At 38.1% G+C, this 17,093-nt stretch overlaps 3 protein-coding genes across 4 annotated transcripts; 1 reads left to right on the top strand and 2 right to left on the bottom strand.

The window, feature by feature from the left end:
* Positions 1–232: 232 nt before the first annotated feature.
* Positions 233–3,925, bottom strand: LOC117625222. Of its 2 annotated transcripts, none has more exons than XM_034356837.1 (7): positions 3,653–3,925; positions 3,456–3,531; positions 3,203–3,264; positions 2,912–3,054; positions 2,499–2,697; positions 1,743–1,820; positions 233–548 (listed from the first exon to the last, which is right to left on the bottom strand). In XM_034356837.1, the coding sequence occupies exons 1-7, from the start codon at positions 3,656–3,658 to the stop codon at positions 525–527; spliced, it is 588 nt and encodes a 195-aa protein (XP_034212728.1). In that variant the 5' UTR covers positions 3,659–3,925; the 3' UTR covers positions 233–524. The 2 variants fall into 2 exon arrangements, with proteins under 2 accessions (XP_034212728.1, XP_034212721.1); XM_034356830.1 differs by having other exon boundaries at positions 1,743–1,914; positions 3,653–3,911.
* A 2,493-nt stretch (positions 3,926–6,418) lies between these two features.
* On the top strand, positions 6,419–8,727 carry LOC117617525 (two-component response regulator ORR24-like). The gene is made up of 4 exons (XM_034346936.1): positions 6,419–6,554; positions 6,655–7,161; positions 7,283–7,359; positions 7,783–8,727. The coding sequence occupies exons 1-4, from the start codon at positions 6,419–6,421 to the stop codon at positions 8,725–8,727; spliced, it is 1,665 nt and encodes a 554-aa protein (XP_034202827.1).
* A 724-nt stretch (positions 8,728–9,451) lies between these two features.
* LOC117616385 (amino-acid permease BAT1 homolog) lies at positions 9,452–13,160 on the bottom strand. Its single transcript, XM_034345691.1, has 8 exons — positions 12,773–13,160; positions 12,403–12,663; positions 11,520–11,538; positions 11,180–11,399; positions 10,898–11,079; positions 10,173–10,462; positions 9,952–10,081; positions 9,452–9,869 (listed from the first exon to the last, which is right to left on the bottom strand). Exons 1-8 carry the CDS (start codon positions 12,901–12,903, stop codon positions 9,510–9,512), a joined length of 1,593 nt encoding a protein of 530 aa, XP_034201582.1. The 5' UTR covers positions 12,904–13,160; the 3' UTR covers positions 9,452–9,509.
* Positions 13,161–17,093: the final 3,933 nt, after the last annotated feature.

The raw sequence follows: 17,093 nt of genomic DNA, 5'->3' as shown, positions 1-17,093 counted from the left end.
CAATGAATCTCTAGATACGGAATTTTAACTTAAAAGACATTATCTATATTTTTTAATGTAGAACTTACACATTATGAGTTGTATCGAGCCACCTACACGAACACTAAGGGCTTATATATTGTTCGCAAAATCTTTCCAATTAGATTGCTGGCAGCTAGATTCTGGTTCTTTTCACCCAAATGTAGGATAACATATGAAGCACTGCAGTATGGAAAGCTATCTGAAAACAAAATTTTACGCATAAGTTCACAAATTCCAGTAAAGAAGCCAATGTACTGCTTAATGAAAACAAGTTTTAGGCACACTCAAATTCAATTAGGTCCACTGTTCACGTCCACAAAACAAGCGAGGAGTGTTTCCTTTCTCCAAGCCATGTACTTTTAAACTTGCACTTGTTCCTAAATAATTTCAAAATAACACTATACAGTTAGAGAGCAGGTACTGCACAAACTACAAAATTATACGAAAAGATCAACCATCAAGGTGCTTCTTGTCCCCACAATAGAGTCGTCAAGTTGGTGGTTTTAGTGCCTTGGTTGAAGAAAAACCTGAATTCAAAGAAGAAGCAATAAGAATTTAAAAGGAATTGAGCAACAAAAACATAAAATATTGTATGCCAAAAACTCAGACTGAAAAGTATTCATAACGTTGTGCAAAGATAACAAATAAACATCTACAACAAAAATTTATAATCAGCAGCAGTAACAAAGCAAGTAAAATGGAGGTGAATCTAGACAGGGTTTTCCTTCCCGAAAACTAAAAATTCAACTCTGCTAGAATCTGTCAACTTCTTTTCTATGCCACAAACAGCATTCAGCTTCTGCTTTCTAAATCCACGCCACTGAATATATAACAAGTGTGCTTGCAAACATTCTCATCGAAGAATAAGCATAAGCAGCAGGGATGGTTACATGATATGACAATTATTCCCCCTTTTGAATGAATTATTTGAGGGACTACAGCTTTTAGTATGCCTATCGAACTACCCAACCGTTGTCTTAATAATATTATCAACAACAAAAATACCACCTTAACCACCTAGGTATAAGATTAATGGAGAGCAAATCTTCATAATTCCATTCTGGAGACGATGAGCATCTTCAAACTAGAAGGTTGGCTATCTAAATCGGAAAAGAGACTTTCCTGGCACACAAAGATTTTAATGTGGGAACAAGTTATCATTCTGCCAGTTCTGAAGCTTGAAAAACAGGTTCTTGCCCTTAACCACCCCAAACCATGTCCCCCTTCCAAATTTAAGCACAACCCAGCCTTCTATTTAACTAATCTCAACATAACTATCAGTCAATCACCAAAGGACGTGTTCGAACTTTCTTTTTTTGTAGGAATGATGTATTTATAATTTTATACATAAAACTAGAAGGTTGGCTATCTAAATCGGAAAAGAGACTTTCCTGGCACACAAAGATTTTAATGTGGGAACAAGTTATCATTCTGCCAGTTCTGAAGCTTGAAAAACAGGTTCTTGCTCTTAACCACCCCAAACCTTGTCCCCCTTCCAAATTTAAGCACAACCCAGCCTTCTATTTAACTAATCTCAACATAACTATCAGTCAATCACCAAAGGACGTGTTCAAACTTTCTTTTTTTGTAGGAATGATGTATTTATAATTTTATACATAAAACTTAAATAGGAACCAAAATAGGATGAGTATAAGGATATGCTCTAAAACCATAATTTAACAAAGCAGACAAGTGGGAGGTTGATTGTGAAATGACCATACCATGTCAGCTCGAGGTAACATGCACTTCAATGATGTCATTGTCCTCCATGCCAAGGGCATCAGGTGTAGCAGCTGGACCTATTTTGTCCCCATCAAAACAAAACACCAAACTCTTAAGGTCAAGCTTAGCTTTATCTGCATACATTTTGAAGATCCGCTCAAACTTGTCGTCCTATTAAAGTAGAAGAAACATAATTTATAATTGCAATGTCTAATATCAAATAGCTTGCATATACATCAAAGATTAGGCGAAAGAATATGGAACAAAGTAACATGTAAAAAAAGTGAGGCAGAAAGGAACTAGGAAGGGATATCTACATAAGAAATCTCCCAACTTATCTTTTTAATAGTCATAGTCAGACAGAGGAAGGTAAAATGTACCATGTATTCAACTTGATTAATCACAACATGAAATATAAAGTGATCCACAAGATGAGAAGGAAAATATGCAGAAAATGTACCAAAACAGGCACAAGGAAGTTCTGTTTTGAGAAAACCTATGCTTTGTAACAGTTTTTCATGAATTTTAGGTTTAGATATGAACATTGATAAATTGTGAAAAATAAAAAATTTAGCAGTCACGTGTTGAAAACATGTCCATTGCTGAACCCCTTGATTAGATTTATATATGAACAGCCTCTCATAACTCCTACCTTTCATTAGGGGAACCAGCATACCATATTGCTGAACTCCCACTCAGAATAGAAAATTACAAGACAAACATATTATAAAGGTTAATACTTCTGCACAACATACCACATAAATACGAAATTGCTTAGCTCCATCTTTGTCTTGAATAGATAAAACAATTTTGTTTCTTTCACAACGGGGCTTTGAGGGTTTTTCAGCAACAGCCTCTAATGAATCACTAAGTTCTTTTTTCACAGATTCCTCTACAGCTCGCATCACGTTTTCAGCTGATTGAGCAAGTGATGCCAGCTCTTGCTTTTTTAACCTACATGCATGGACCACAATTACTTACCCACTAGAATCTAAAGAACAACGGGAAAGATATACACTAGACACTAATGTGTCACAAATTTCTTCTTGGGGCAAGGATAATCTAAGTTTAAGAAGATAATAATAATCAATATCCACACACACATACACACACACACACACACACACACACACACACACACACACACAAAAACCCAAAATTCAAATACCTCAACTCCCTTAACGTTGAATCCTCACCCCGCAGCCTTGCGTCAAGGGAAACCTTGGGCGGAGGAGGTAACCAATCCTCCTCTTCCTTATCACCACAATCAATAACATTTACTGCCTTCACAGTGTCATCAACCTTTTCAACCTAATTCCAACATAATCCAAAACACCAATGGGAAAATATTCTTAAAATATGGGGACTGCAATTTATAACAATTCCTCTTATCATATGGAATTTAAACAACAAACCCAGTACATATGAATGTAAAATAATATGGATATAAATTTGTTACCGCAGAATCGGAAATCTTCCTCCTTTTTGGAGGAGAAGCTGAGGGAGCATCAAAATCATCGTCTGCCAGAAACATTAAGGAAAAAAAAAAAAAAAGGCAAGGATATTGAAAACTTCAAATTCTGAACTCCCCAAAATTATATCTGTATAAACCCCTAAAAGATTAAAATTTCAATGCCTTATTTGATGAAAAAGGTTCAAAATTTTCTGCTCCTCTCAAGTGAATCAACCAAACAGAGTCCAAAAGAGCTCACCATCAAGGTAAACGACATTGAGAGGCTGAACACGTCTGTAATCGAATAAGGGTTCAAGCTCTTCGGAAAATTCCTCCTGCAAATCAGAAATCACAGTCAGATATAACTGCACTAATGGTATGATAAAATTGAAGTAAAATTTAAAAAAAAAAAATTTATATAAAAAAAAACCCTAACGAGTAATGAGTAAGCCTCACCATCATCAACCCGTAAAAATTAAGATGATTTTGTTAATGTATCCCTACCACCTTTCCAACTTCGTTTGCTCTTTCTTTTGTATCTTGCGGCTCAGGCTGCTTTTGGTCCCTATCTTTTGTTGGGCTCCAGTGACCTTGTTCTGCTTTTCATGCCTACTCAAGTATATCTATTTTCGACCGAAAAATAACATCAGTCTCTGCGTCTTTTCAATTTAAGTTTTCTTTTCTAGTGTCCCGCCAATCAAACACAGATCGGGTTCGGCCCTAACCCAACTCCAAAATTGGGCTTCATCTATGTGCTGAGGTTTTGTGCCTCACCTACTAATCCAACATAGTGTGCACATTAAAACAAAGATAAAAAATTTGGGAAAAATAATATATAATCAGAAAGAAAGAAAAAAGAGAGGAGTTTATATATATATAAAAGTTGGTAAATATGTAAAAAATATATATGTAATCATAGCTATTATATAATCATTATTTATATAATATGTATTTATAAGAGTTTAATGGTACGCGCGTAAATGCGGGTCAAGATGCTAATGTATATGTAAAGTAAAACGCACTGGTGGTTAAGTTTTTGAAAATCCGTTAAATGCACTTAACTAAAACATCTTTTCGCGCCTTAGGGCGGACAGAAAGGGCAAAGATGCTAGTTTTGATAATATAATAGCCAATTTAGCTCTAGGAAACGAGTTGTTCACTATGAATCATATTTAAACTAATTGCTCAATGCTTAGTAAAAGACCACACCCCTCTTCAAGTTATTTTCGTTATTTATTCATTGAGTATTGAGTCATGGAAAAACTGCCCTAATGAGCTTCAGCTGCATTGCAGCATGAAATGTAGAGATCATCCATTTTCAAAATAAAACCAGTCAATTCTAAGGGAGTGTGTAGCAAATTAAGTTCAATAAACCGCATTAAATCCCAAATAACTAACTATTTGACTCGCTATTTCTTGGAGCAAATATTATCCTTTTTAAGAAAAGGCATTTCTAGACATATGTCAAGAAAAGGCATTCCATGTAAACCGCCTCTTTCTGAAAAAAAATTCCCTACATTTCTCTCGTGGCTCATTGAATTCTATATTTTGAGCTCATAAACAAATTACTTGTATCAGTTGTGGAAAATAGCTTTTGCAGAAAAGTATATGCAACAGAAACTATCATGAACCTCAGAAGAAAATTGAATTTCTTCACTGCTTTTGTCCTTTTTCAATTCATAAGAATGCATGTCAAAGGACATTGAATTGAATTACCTAAAAAGCTCAATGGTCAAAACTGCTGAATGTGGAATTAAGGAAAATGTTCATAACTTTTTTATGGTACATTTCCTTTATAATTATGCAGAACATGAATCTGTCATTTCTTGAACCTTGAAACAGATATGAAAATAATTTTCTAGTTCACACACAGCAGCCTAGTTCACATGTGAGTTATATTATGGCAAATTTCTAAGATTTACTAAGATTTGGCAGATTTCTGTGTCTTTTTTTTTCTTCTTCATAGTTTCAAGTTTCAACAACATGTTAATTGGTCAGTCACACAGTGTTGACTGATATTGAGTGCCATATAAATAAGAGAACTCCTCAACAAAAACATTTCGTCTTTGTTTGTGCTTAAGCCTCGTTTCACAATCTCTCTCTCTCTCTCTCTCTCTCTCTCTCTCTCTCTCACTAAGCTTCTGAATCTAATTCATTTTTTCAGATTCAAGCTTCGGGGTCCCCTGTTTTCTCTGTTGCACTCAAATATCTTGTCCTAAGTCTTCTGGTGGCAATGGAACACATGAGTCGTACAGAGACTAATGGTCTCCCTAGCTTTGCACATGACCTCCAAATCCTTCTGGTAGATCATGACACATTGTCCCTCATGTGCATAGCATCAACGCTTGAACAATACTCATTCAAGGGTAATAATATACATGAAGAAATTTGTTCATGCCATAATTTTGAACATTTCTTGTGTCTCTGCATAATTTGATTTAAAATTTGTTCATTCCATAATCTGAATTTCATGCACAAATATATGGTGGTCTGTTTATCTTTCAAATAAGATTGGCATGCTTACATAAATATTCCTGTATTTTATGTATACATATAGGTCACATTTGGTGTCTAAGATTAGATTTGATTAGATAACTCACTAGATTTGTTGATGGAAGAAATCAAGGCCAATCTTCAAATTTTGTTCAAGGTGAAGGTAGAAGATGGATTAGTTATGTCCCTTCCAATCCCCACAAAATGATATGATATCAATATGTATCCCTTCTAATCCCTACAAAATGAAAAATCATTCCACTCTATCTTCATTTCTTACTTCAACATACCTTGAATCTTGTGAGTTATTCAATCCAATTTAATCCTAGACATCAAACGTGGCATTATGTCTATAGCACAATATTAAGAGTTATGATATCAAAATGTGCTTCCTTGACAATTTTCATCTAATTTGCGTGGCTGTGTGCATAAACACATACAAACACTTTTTTGTATCCGATAGGTAAATAACTGATATTGGATCAAAAGTTTAAACATTTTGTTTTGTGAACATAAATCTTGAGGCAATTCATGAAAGAAAACTGATATAGAAATGGTTGGAAAGGACAATCAAAACATATTGGATAGAGAGGATATATACTTTTTGATATAAATTCACAGTTTCAAAGTGATTTGTTCTTGATGCTTGTTCTTTGCAACTTGGTTAATCTTCATGTTGAATGGAATTCAACTTTGTCTCGTGTTTTTCTTCCAGTGACCACAACCGAGATGGCATCTGTTGCTTTGTCCATGATTACGGAACAAAAGGATGACTATAAGCTTGTAATGGCTAACATTAACATGCCAGATATGGACAGTCTTTCTTTTCTGCGTGTACTGCACAAGAAGGAGATCCCTGTCATATGTAAGCTTTGAATTTATCTTAAGTTTTCTATTTGGAATATTTGGCTTACAGAAATTTCTTCTTGTGTAGTAGCTGCTTGATAACTTGAATTTCCATGCAGTCATGTCCTCCGAAATGAATGTTAATGTAGCCAAGAAGGCCCTAGCTGAAGGAGCCTGTTTTTTCCTCGAGAAACCAATTTCTCTGGAGGATCTGAAAAGTGTGTGGCAACATGTGTACCGGAAGATTAGAATCCCAATGAAGTACAAACATAAACCAAATCGTGGAACGAAAATGAACAGTGGAAAGGACTGTCAAGGGATTAAGATAAATGAGGCGGGTGATATGCTTAGGCCTCCCCTTGGAGGTGTTAAAAGCAATGGGACTGGTGGTGAGTGTAGCCTTGCCACTGGACATGCTTTGGACATTGACAAACAAAACACTTGCACGTTGACATTCAAAGCCCAAGGAGCTTCTGGGATAAAGCGACCAATTGATGATAAAGAAGAGCAAGAAGAAGTGAATTGGGATAGCAATGGCACCACCGGCGATAAAAAGCCTCGTGCTGTTTGGACTCCGGAACTGCATCTCAAGTTTACAGCAGCTCTAAGTGCCTTAGGAGATCTAAGTAAGTCTTCTTTCTCAGCAAACAATCTAAATTTTTTATGTGCTTTGTGGTGCAGCAGTATGCTTCACCCTGAAAAAGTACCAAGTTGTTGTCATTTTTAATGTTTGCTTTTTGGATCCAGAATCTCGTCCAAAAGCAATTCTAAAATTGATGAATGTGCCAAATATAACAGTGCGCCAGGTTGCAAGCCATCTGCAGGTTTCTCATCTACTTATATCTCAAGAACCAAGAAGTCATTTCCCATCAATTAACTAGTGATTGATTCTTTATGCATTTGTTGAATCATATTAAAGCAAAGATAACCGACTTCGTTGTGCTAGATGCTTCTTTTTTATCTGCCTTTTTCTCTCTTCCTAGTTTGTTTGAATCTTCAAATTCGTATGGCAAAAAGCATGCATTATTGTTTATGCTATATGATACTATGCATATTTTCATTCAATTCTAACCTTTTTTGTCATTGTCTTCTACTGCCCATTAAAATTCATACAGCATGATATCCATTCTATACGGTTTTCCTTTCTGCTTCATTTCTTTTTCCAAGTTGAGAACTTGCATGCATTATTACCAATATCCTTAATCTTGTTAACCGTTTTAAAAAGGATTTATATTCTTTCCTTCCAGAAATATAAAAACCAAGTTCAGAGAATTCGTGGGACAGACACAACTAGCTTACCTTCTTCATTAAGTAGATTATCCAATTGCATCAACAGAAATGAATTCCCACCAGCAAAGCAAAGTTCTATGGTATGCCAATATGATCAAAGGACATCAAGTTTTGGAGTCCGAGGTAATACAGCACAATTAGATGCTCCAAATTCTTTGATCACATCTCCTATCCCTGTAGCTGGTTTCAACAATCATGACTGCAGAAGGCAGAATCTATATTCGGGACATACAATCTTGTCTCACTACACAAATCATCATACCAACAACCCCAGTGAGTTTTATTTAAGAACTCAAGGACAGTTTCAACATTTGAACCAATTAAGGGAAACAGACAGTTTTGGATACGGTGCTGGCATGAATGAAATCATGAACCAACAACCTCTTGGAATAGAAGAGAACAGGTTTAGAACAAGTGAAAGCCACTTTCCAAGTATGAACTACATAACTCCAGAGGCTGCTGCTTCTCCCTACATATCAGGAAACACATTTCAGGTTCCAGATGAGCCTTCTGTCATGAATCAAGAGCAATACTATACTTCGTCTTTGACCGGTCCCTTCGATTCCCCAAATCAGAACCAGTTTTCAACAGAAGGTGCAAGATTAACAACTGAAGTACTTGAGCTTGTGCCAGAACAGATAGCTTCAGGCAATGCAACCAATCCAAACAAATTTCCGGCAGACTTCAATGATGGCAGCCAGAAGCTGGATACTACAGCTGGAGAGGCTAGTTCACCAAACAAGAACCAACCCTTTTCAGAGTATGATGAGCTGTTGAAACTGCTTGAAGAAGACCCACAGGAGGCCAGCTGTGTTGGCAGTGTACCAAATGCAGGTGATGCTGATCGTTACTGTGAATGGCTAAGGGAAACTTTACTTGAAAATAGCACAGACCCTCTATAGTTTATGAGCTCCAGATGCAGGTCATGTGGATGGTTGCTGTGAATGGTTAAGAAAAACTTCCTCTGAAAGCAGCACCGATCCGCAATTAGCTTATGAGTTCGAATGCAGATGAAGTTTCATGTCAATAGGTCTCTCCAAATAAAATTCAGTAACAATGAACTCGAAGCATATGTTTCCTCTTAAGTTGTAAGCTGATTACTCAGTTTACTAATTTATAGAAAAATAGATTTTGGGTGCATTCAACCAGAACAATGTTGTTCCTGATTCAGACTTCAAAAATTAAGTGCATCCCCTTTTTCCATTCAAGCAAGGCATAATTAACGTTGGTAGTTCACAGATACTGCAGGTTAAAGTAGAGTAGCTTTAACTGATAATTTCCTTTTATATGAGATTTCGTGCTTTCCAAATTTTATGTTGGTTAAAAGTTAGTTTGTATCAAACGAAAAATTTGCCGCGTACACACACCATATAAACCAATAAAGCCTCGTTGAAACGAGCATATGAAATACTCCATTCTCAGATAAACGAGCAGATTCAGTGTTTTATTAGCTGTGGAGGTCAATGCATACCGTGTAGCATGCCATCTCCCCCAGATCTCTGTGAATGCTGTGAGACGAGACTCCATTGGTATAATCTGGAGTATTATCATACATTGGGTAAATTGTACAAATTAAGTAATCAGCTTTTAATATAATTAAAAAAGAAGTAAATTGCAGCAGATGCCTTGCTTAAAAAAATACTCTTTTTCTATAGATGATTGGAAGAAATAAAAATCACTGAATTCACACAAGTTCATTTTCATTTATGTTGGTTGTAGGACCTTTAAACCAGTGCCGAGCACGCAAGATCCAAGCTAAAACTGTAATAAGTAACAAACCCCCAACTGCAACAGGAGTATAGTTGAGTGTCTCAATGGTAATTGGATAGGCAACAGGCAACGAAAAGAGGACCGTGATGGTTGCTACCCAAAGCACTGAAATCCAACCAATAAGGACCCCGTAGCGTCCCAAGTTGAAAGGTCCTGCGACAAAGGATTTGCGTGCCAAGGTCACCCTCAAGAAGATGGGTAGGGCATAAGCAATGTACAGTCCAATGGTTGCTATAGATACCATGGCATTAAATGCCACAAGGCTTCCAAGAGACTGCAATGACGAAATAAACATATGCTTAGCAGTTGCAGGAAAAACAGAGATACAAGTTTATTGCAACAAGTGATGTACTCACTGTCAGTGCCATGCAAAATGATACCAAGGCTGAAAGCCAAACTGCGTTTGCTGGGACTTCATGCTTATTCACTTTATGCCAAAATGATGAAAATGGCATGGCTCCATCTCTAGAGAATGCATAAGCCATCCTGAGAAGAAACTTAAGCACTATAAGCAGCTGAGAGATTAAAGTCAACCCTAGTGGTTCTTGTTGTATGAGACATAAATAGGCTTGCTTACCTGGAGTTGCTAGTAACTGAACTCATACCACAGAAGAATATGGCAACACCAACGACTCCCAGGCATATAATTCCTCCAACTCCACTGCCATATCTACTCTTGAATGCCAGGTAAAATATTTCAGCAATGGCATAACCACCAGCATCATTAGTCTCATCCAAAAGGTATGGGATGTTAATAACAGCAAAGGTGATCCCGAGGATATAACCCCATCCAACGATAATAGATATCACGATGGAACTAATTATTCCTTTTGGTCCATTTGTATCAGCATTCTTGGTTTCTTCTGTCTAGAAACAGAAGTTGAAGGAGATTTGGTTACAATTATATGACCAAGCATTAAGCCATCAAACAAAGAGAAGAGCTAAAAACGTTATTAAGTCCCAAACATCTTGTGTTTGATTTGGTGATCGTATCATTACAATATGGACAAAATAGTTATTATGCAAATATGACTTTACTTTAGTTGATAACGCTTAGAGTTTATATGAGATTGCTAATGCAAATATGACATTACTCAAGTTGAAATATCAAATACAACTCGCTCAGCCAAAAACAAAAAAGACAACTTCATACACACAAATATTATGTAGCATTTGACAATCCCATAATTTTGCACTCCCACAAACAGGATGCATCTGATTGAGATCTTAGGATTCATCCTTACAGATTGCATCTTATGAAGTAAGTGAATTAAGTTGAAAGTAATGAAGGTATCAACTCACCATATGGGCAGATGCATCATAGCCAGTTATGGTATACTGACTCATTAAGAGTCCCAGAACAAAAATGTAAACTTTGTTGTTGACTCCCTCCCCATTATCAGTGTTGAAGTGAGTGAATACAAACTTGGCACTTGCCCTCTCCGTTGCAACACAGGGAATGAGAATCATAAGGACAAAGACACCTGCGTATTCCAATAGCGATAAGAAATCCAAGATATAGGCCTCCTCAAGCAATAAATTAGAAACTAGGAAAATGAAAAGGGCTTGAAAATTACGTTATACCTACAATATTCCATGCAGCAGCTAGCTGTCCAAAGAGAGATAAGTACGAGATGGGAAGACTGTTTATGAGAGCATGTAGAAACAAAATTCCTCCATGGATACCAATGACTACATATTTATCTCCCGAAACACCATCACCATTTCTTCCACCTGAGCTAAGGAGAACGATCACGTTAATCAGCTGTGCAAGTGAGAAATCCACACTCGTTGTGACTGCCCACTGCAATTGGAAGGTAGCAATGCAGTTAGAGCTTATAATGGAAATATCACATCCATAACAACCCTCAGAATGGATATTGAACGATTTTAAACTTCACAACATAAGAGTTTTTACAATTACCTGACCAACTATGTTGAACCTGCAAAACATAAAACCATTTACTGTCATCAGAGAATAGTATAGCAGAGAGACCAACTTGGAACGTCTTGTGATTAAAGTTGCAAGTAATATTCATTTCAGTTTTAGGCTCAGAATAAACAAGGTAACAATTTCACCATTCTAGCCCATGCGTTTGAGAACATCACAAGACAAAATGGCATATGCATCAATAGCAGTATAAAATTTGAAGGCTTCAATAATTCCAGATTGAGATGGTATATTGAACAAGAGTTGAGCATCTTAAACATATTTGTGAAGATAGTTCGACGTTATATAAAAAAATTTCTAAAGCGGAAGCACCAGAGCCTACTCCTTGCATTCCACATAAATTCTATTAAAACTTATTCATCCCAGTTCAAAAGTAAATTGATCATTATTGCCGTCATGATGCGTAATTTAGTTCATCTACAGATAGAGCTATTCATGTTGAGCATGTCCTAGAGTTAATCCCCACCAAAATAGTGAGTAACCAAATCAACCTAATCTAAAGAACTACACATCATCAATCAAGAATCTGACCTTATACAGCTATTTCGACAAGAATCTGACTTATAGAGCTCTGGAACAGATAACTAGGACATAGTAGCATAGCAAAACGAAGAATGAAAGATATTCACACTCGTAAGATTACTTAAACATGGTACACGTGCTGTGAAAGCTATAATGCACAGGAGCTATAAAGCTCAACTAGTCAACCAACATATTCATCTAGACACTCCAGATCCCATAACCCCAACAGAACACCAAAATTTTAGTCCTTTTTTAGGCAATCAAATTCTAAACGAGTAACAGTGTTAGTAAAAGTGATCAGGAATGAGGAATAACTGAAAGGAGAGGAAGGTACCAGCCAGTGAGCCAAGAAGCAAAGGGTGCCCATCTTGGGCCAGCAAGCTTGGCACTCCAATAGTATAGACCCCCAGAAGTTGGGTAGGAAGAACAAATCTCAGCCATGGACAACCCAACAAAGATGGTGAAAGAACCAGCTATAAGCCATCCATAAACAAGAGAAACTGGACCACCGTATTTGAGTCCAGTGTTGTAAAGAGTGGTCACACCGGTAAGCACCGATATGATTGAAAATGAAAAGGCAAAATTTGAAAGCAGCCTGCAATTCCAAACGAGCTAACCCATAAACCAAAAAATCCTCAAAAATAGAAAAAGAAGAGATCTTTCAAAACAAAACCAAAGAAAAAATTGGGATTTGGAACAATTACGAGAGGTCACGCTTGAGCTCTTGTTTGTAGCCAAGTTCATGGAGACGGGCATGGCCGGAGTCCTGTGAAGCGCTGCCGTTTGGGACCACATGAGATGGCTGTGCCATTCTGTCACCACCATCAGACAACATTTTTCTTTAATTCCAAGGGACAGGGAGAAATTGGATTTGCCTTAATATGGCTAATATTGATTCAAACAGAGTCTCGGTGGCTACGCAGCTCGAGTATAAAATAGGCATATGAGAACAGAAAAGGAGAGCTTTTGATTGAGGGCATGAAGGTCAAAGTGAGCAGCCAGTAAGCAATGCAGGTTGACGCGCCGAGAAGATTGCTACTACGTGGCCTATGGACTTTGGACATTGGCTTGATTGACTTGGCTTTTCATTCTTTTGCCTTTCATTGGTTTTTTTGGCTATGGAACGTAATGATTCTATTTCAGCATTGTTTGCGAAATAATGTTTGCTTGCACAGTATAAATAGCAGTTACAGATTCCATATTAGTACAAGACAATATCACAGATGTAACATTTATTATAACTATTTTTTTTATTTTTTTTTTTATGCAAGAGCAATGGTGCATTATAAGATTCTTTTATGTCACTTAGGTATCAATTATCACATGGGATTTTGAATCTTGATCGGCCACAGAAAGAAGAATCCGAATCATTGACCAAGTAGCCCATGTGCTGACCTTCCAATTAGACTAAAGTAATAGGGATTAATTAAACAATACGCAAGTCAACAAAATTCCAGAAAATACCACTCAATGGACAAACACAATACTAATACAATACGATAAATTATTAGCAATGTTAGTCTAAAATAACAACGGCGATCCATCCATCCATCCAATCCAATGGTTCATGCAACGATAAAAAATAAATATGTAATAGCCCATTGACCCACCAACGGCTGTTGAATACTTAGGCTCAGGAATTGTTTAGTTTTTAGATATCAATCAAAATCAAATGAGAAATCTACTTTTCACATATCTGTGTCAAGTCTATATCTTATTCAAAGTCAGTCATTCTCCAATCCAATGTGACGTTTTTTAATCAACCAAAAACAACGGCCAGGAAAATACGCAAAATAAAAGGATTGCAAGAAACACAAGCAACGTTTAAATACAACTTTCCTGTCCAAGCACTCAGTCTGAGTGACAAGCAAACTAATAATAAAACAAAATTATGTCATTTAATTTCTTGGAAAACAATCATATCATATTAAACTATGAGTACTGTCTGGCTTCAGAAATATCAGAACTGATATTCAACGACTAAAAGTCCAAGGCTGTGAAAAAAAATAAAAAATAAGACATATATACATTCATCTGAAAAATGTGATTGTCGTGGGAGCAAATTTTCCCACGAGAATATTCGTCCAAGATTTCTTCGTCTTCTTCACCTCTCTTTCTCCCTGCAAAATAGATCGGAATAAAAGGACCACACCGGGGAGGTGTTGGCCAAAGGCCCTCCGATGCCTAAGTTAGGTAGGGTAATTCAAGGAAAACCGGGTGGCCGGAGCGGTGTGTGGTGGCCGGAGCCTTGTGTGTGAGAGAAAAAGAGAGGAGGTGGCTAGGGTTTTTGAGAAATAATTTCTGCAGAGTTTTAGTAGGAATTTAGACGTACCTTAACCTTTGTGTGTGGCCATCCTTTTATAGTGGTCTCGGAGGCTAGGGTTTCAGAGGAATAATTCCGTAGATGGAAAGGAATTATTCCTCCCCGATTTGGAATTGATTTGATTAATTAGGGATTTGATTTATTAGGGTAAATCAAATCCCTAATTGTGGTAGGTATCAATTCAATTCCTAATTTAATTATGTAACTCCTCATTTAATTCGGAATTGGGGTAGGAATCAAATCAATTCTCGATCTAATTAGGTAATATTCTATTTAATTGGGTAATCCCCAATTAAATTGAAGAATTCCCAATTAGGTCAAATAATCCCCAAATGGAAGGAATTATTTGACCTGGGGTTTTGATTTAATTAGGTTCCCACAAATGCCCCCCAGCTTCTGCATGGGGTGTGGCGGCATGTAGGAGATGTGGATTACCCTTTGGGCCATCCAACTGCAACTGGGCTTCCTTCTTTGAATTGGGCTCCTGCGTGGAGGAGGCTTTTTACTCAGGCTATCCAGCTGTAACTGGGTTGGAGGTGCGCGATCTGCTGCTGGAGCAGGTGGCACTTTGGGTCGTCTTTTTTGTGGCTGATCCAAATTGCTTCAATTCATTCTTCTTTTTATGCCACGAACTGGGATCAGTATGAGTCAAGGCGATCATGTGCGGAACACGAACGTGCTGAAAGTCAGCGCAGATAGGAAGAGGAGGTTGGCGTCAGTTCGCTCGTTCTTCTCACCTACTGTGATGGTAAATTGCATCATTTTGATCTGCTACAGTTGCCATGGAATTCTTTGTTGTGTATCTAACTAACTTCCATCTTCTGCTTGCAGAGAATGACACCTGCAAGAAACTGGATCTCGGCCGGAACATGACCAAGGTTCAGCAAGCTCTGAATATCCCTATCAGGTTCCTTGAATGGCGTTGGTTGCTGAGCAAACATCGAAAGGAGGTTGGTGCTCTGCCCCCTGCCGGAGATGTTGGAAGATGGAAGCTGTATGGCTAGGGGCCTAGATGATCTGTTAGTTGAGCAGGTGGAGTCCTCGACCGAACTTCCTCTTTCTGCCACTAGCAAGTCTTCTTTAAGGGGGGTCTAATGTGCTAAGAAGATCCACATAGGAGTTGCTCCTTTTTCATCTACCGAGATCAAGCACCTCGTCAACGCGAACAACAAGAAAGTCAATAGCATGCATAAGGTCTGGGATATTCTGCTCAAGTCTCTGCCCGAACTGCCCAAAACCCATGATCTGCCTTATAAGAAGGTTGTTGAGAAGCAGGATTTTGGTTCGCCTGCGCGGATCCAAGGATCAAATTGAGAGGACTGTACCTCTATCTACGACCACGACTCGTCTATAAAGCCACGAACAGTTAAGCGTGAAGCTAACTTAATGTTGCAAGTTGCAGCAAAGAGAGCTAAAGAGTCGTCTGCTTGAGCAAAATGTCCTTCAGTTGCACGAACTACCGGTCCGGGAGTTGGTGACAGCTCTGCTGGTCAATTTTGGTACTCATGTTGAAGCCACGGAGGCATCCAAGCATAAAATTGTTGCTAATGCATACAAGCTGTGCAGGAACGGTGCTCTTCCTTGTTGCCCTCTCGAACATGAGGATGGTGAGTAGCTCTATCTCGACTTGCTGCTTAAAGTGAGCAAATCAATGCTGTGAATGTAGAAGCAGTTGAAGAGCATATGGCAGATGAAGCTGCAATAGAGGAAGAAAACGCCAAAGGTGGTGCAACTAATGAGGTTTAGGGCAGATGCGGAGGAGCAGGCAGCTAGGGCTGCTAAGCAGATGGTGCCGGTTGAGCAAAATTAGGCTTATTTCTTGTTGAACTTGGTTGGTTGGCCGCTTTGTTATGCAATTTTTAGTTGTCTTTCGAACTTCAATTCTCGTTGTATCTTGTAAGTGTGTGTCCGGAGACATAGCACTTGAAAGAGACTCCATTGAGTTTGTACTTGTGAAGTAGCTTGCTTATAATGGAAGGTAAGGCTTGTCACCTGTGTGCGTATGTCAGTGACTTAACACTTGAAAAGAGGCTCTATTGAGTTTGTACTTGAGAAGCAGCTTGCCTGCAATGGAGATAAGGCTTGTCGCCTGCTTGGAGTCAAGCTGGTAAGCTACTCGAACAATGGCCTTCTTGTTGTGGTAAGATGTGAGCTGCTGCTAGTAAGTTGCAACTCGAACAATGACCTTCTTATTATAGCAAGATGTGAGCTACTGCTGGTGAGCTGTAACTCGAACAATTGCCTTCTTATTGCGGCAAGATGTTAGCTACTGCTCGAACAATGGCCTTCTTGTTGTGGTAAGATGTGAGCTGCTGCTAGTAAGTTGCAACTCGAACAATGAACTTCTTATTATAGCAAAATGTGAGCTACTACTGGTGAGCTGCAACTCGAGCAATGGCCTTTTCTCGTTCTTCTTCAAGCAGATCACGATCGACCCATTTTCCTTATGCGCCTTCCATTCTTTTCTTGATGCAGTCCAGCACGATCTTGTTGGATGCTTCTGCTAGGTTTTCTTGGCCTCAGACTTTTCCTTGGGTAAGTTTTCGTTCACCAGGTAGTCAATAATGAGGTTTTTCCAGCTAGGATCCTCGTCAATCTACATCATGTATGGCTGCTCTGCCTCTTCTATGCTAGGCTGGTCACGGTGCTTGACTGGGATGAAGGGTCTGAACTGGGTATCCAGCGCTGATCCTAAGCTTGCC

The sequence above is a fragment of the Prunus dulcis genome, chromosome 1, assembly GCF_902201215.1.
Source record: "Prunus dulcis chromosome 1, ALMONDv2, whole genome shotgun sequence".
Lineage (NCBI taxonomy): Eukaryota > Viridiplantae > Streptophyta > Magnoliopsida > Rosales > Rosaceae > Prunus > Prunus dulcis.
Note: the sequence above shows the minus strand (reverse complement) of the source record. Positions and strands in the feature narration are given on the sequence as shown.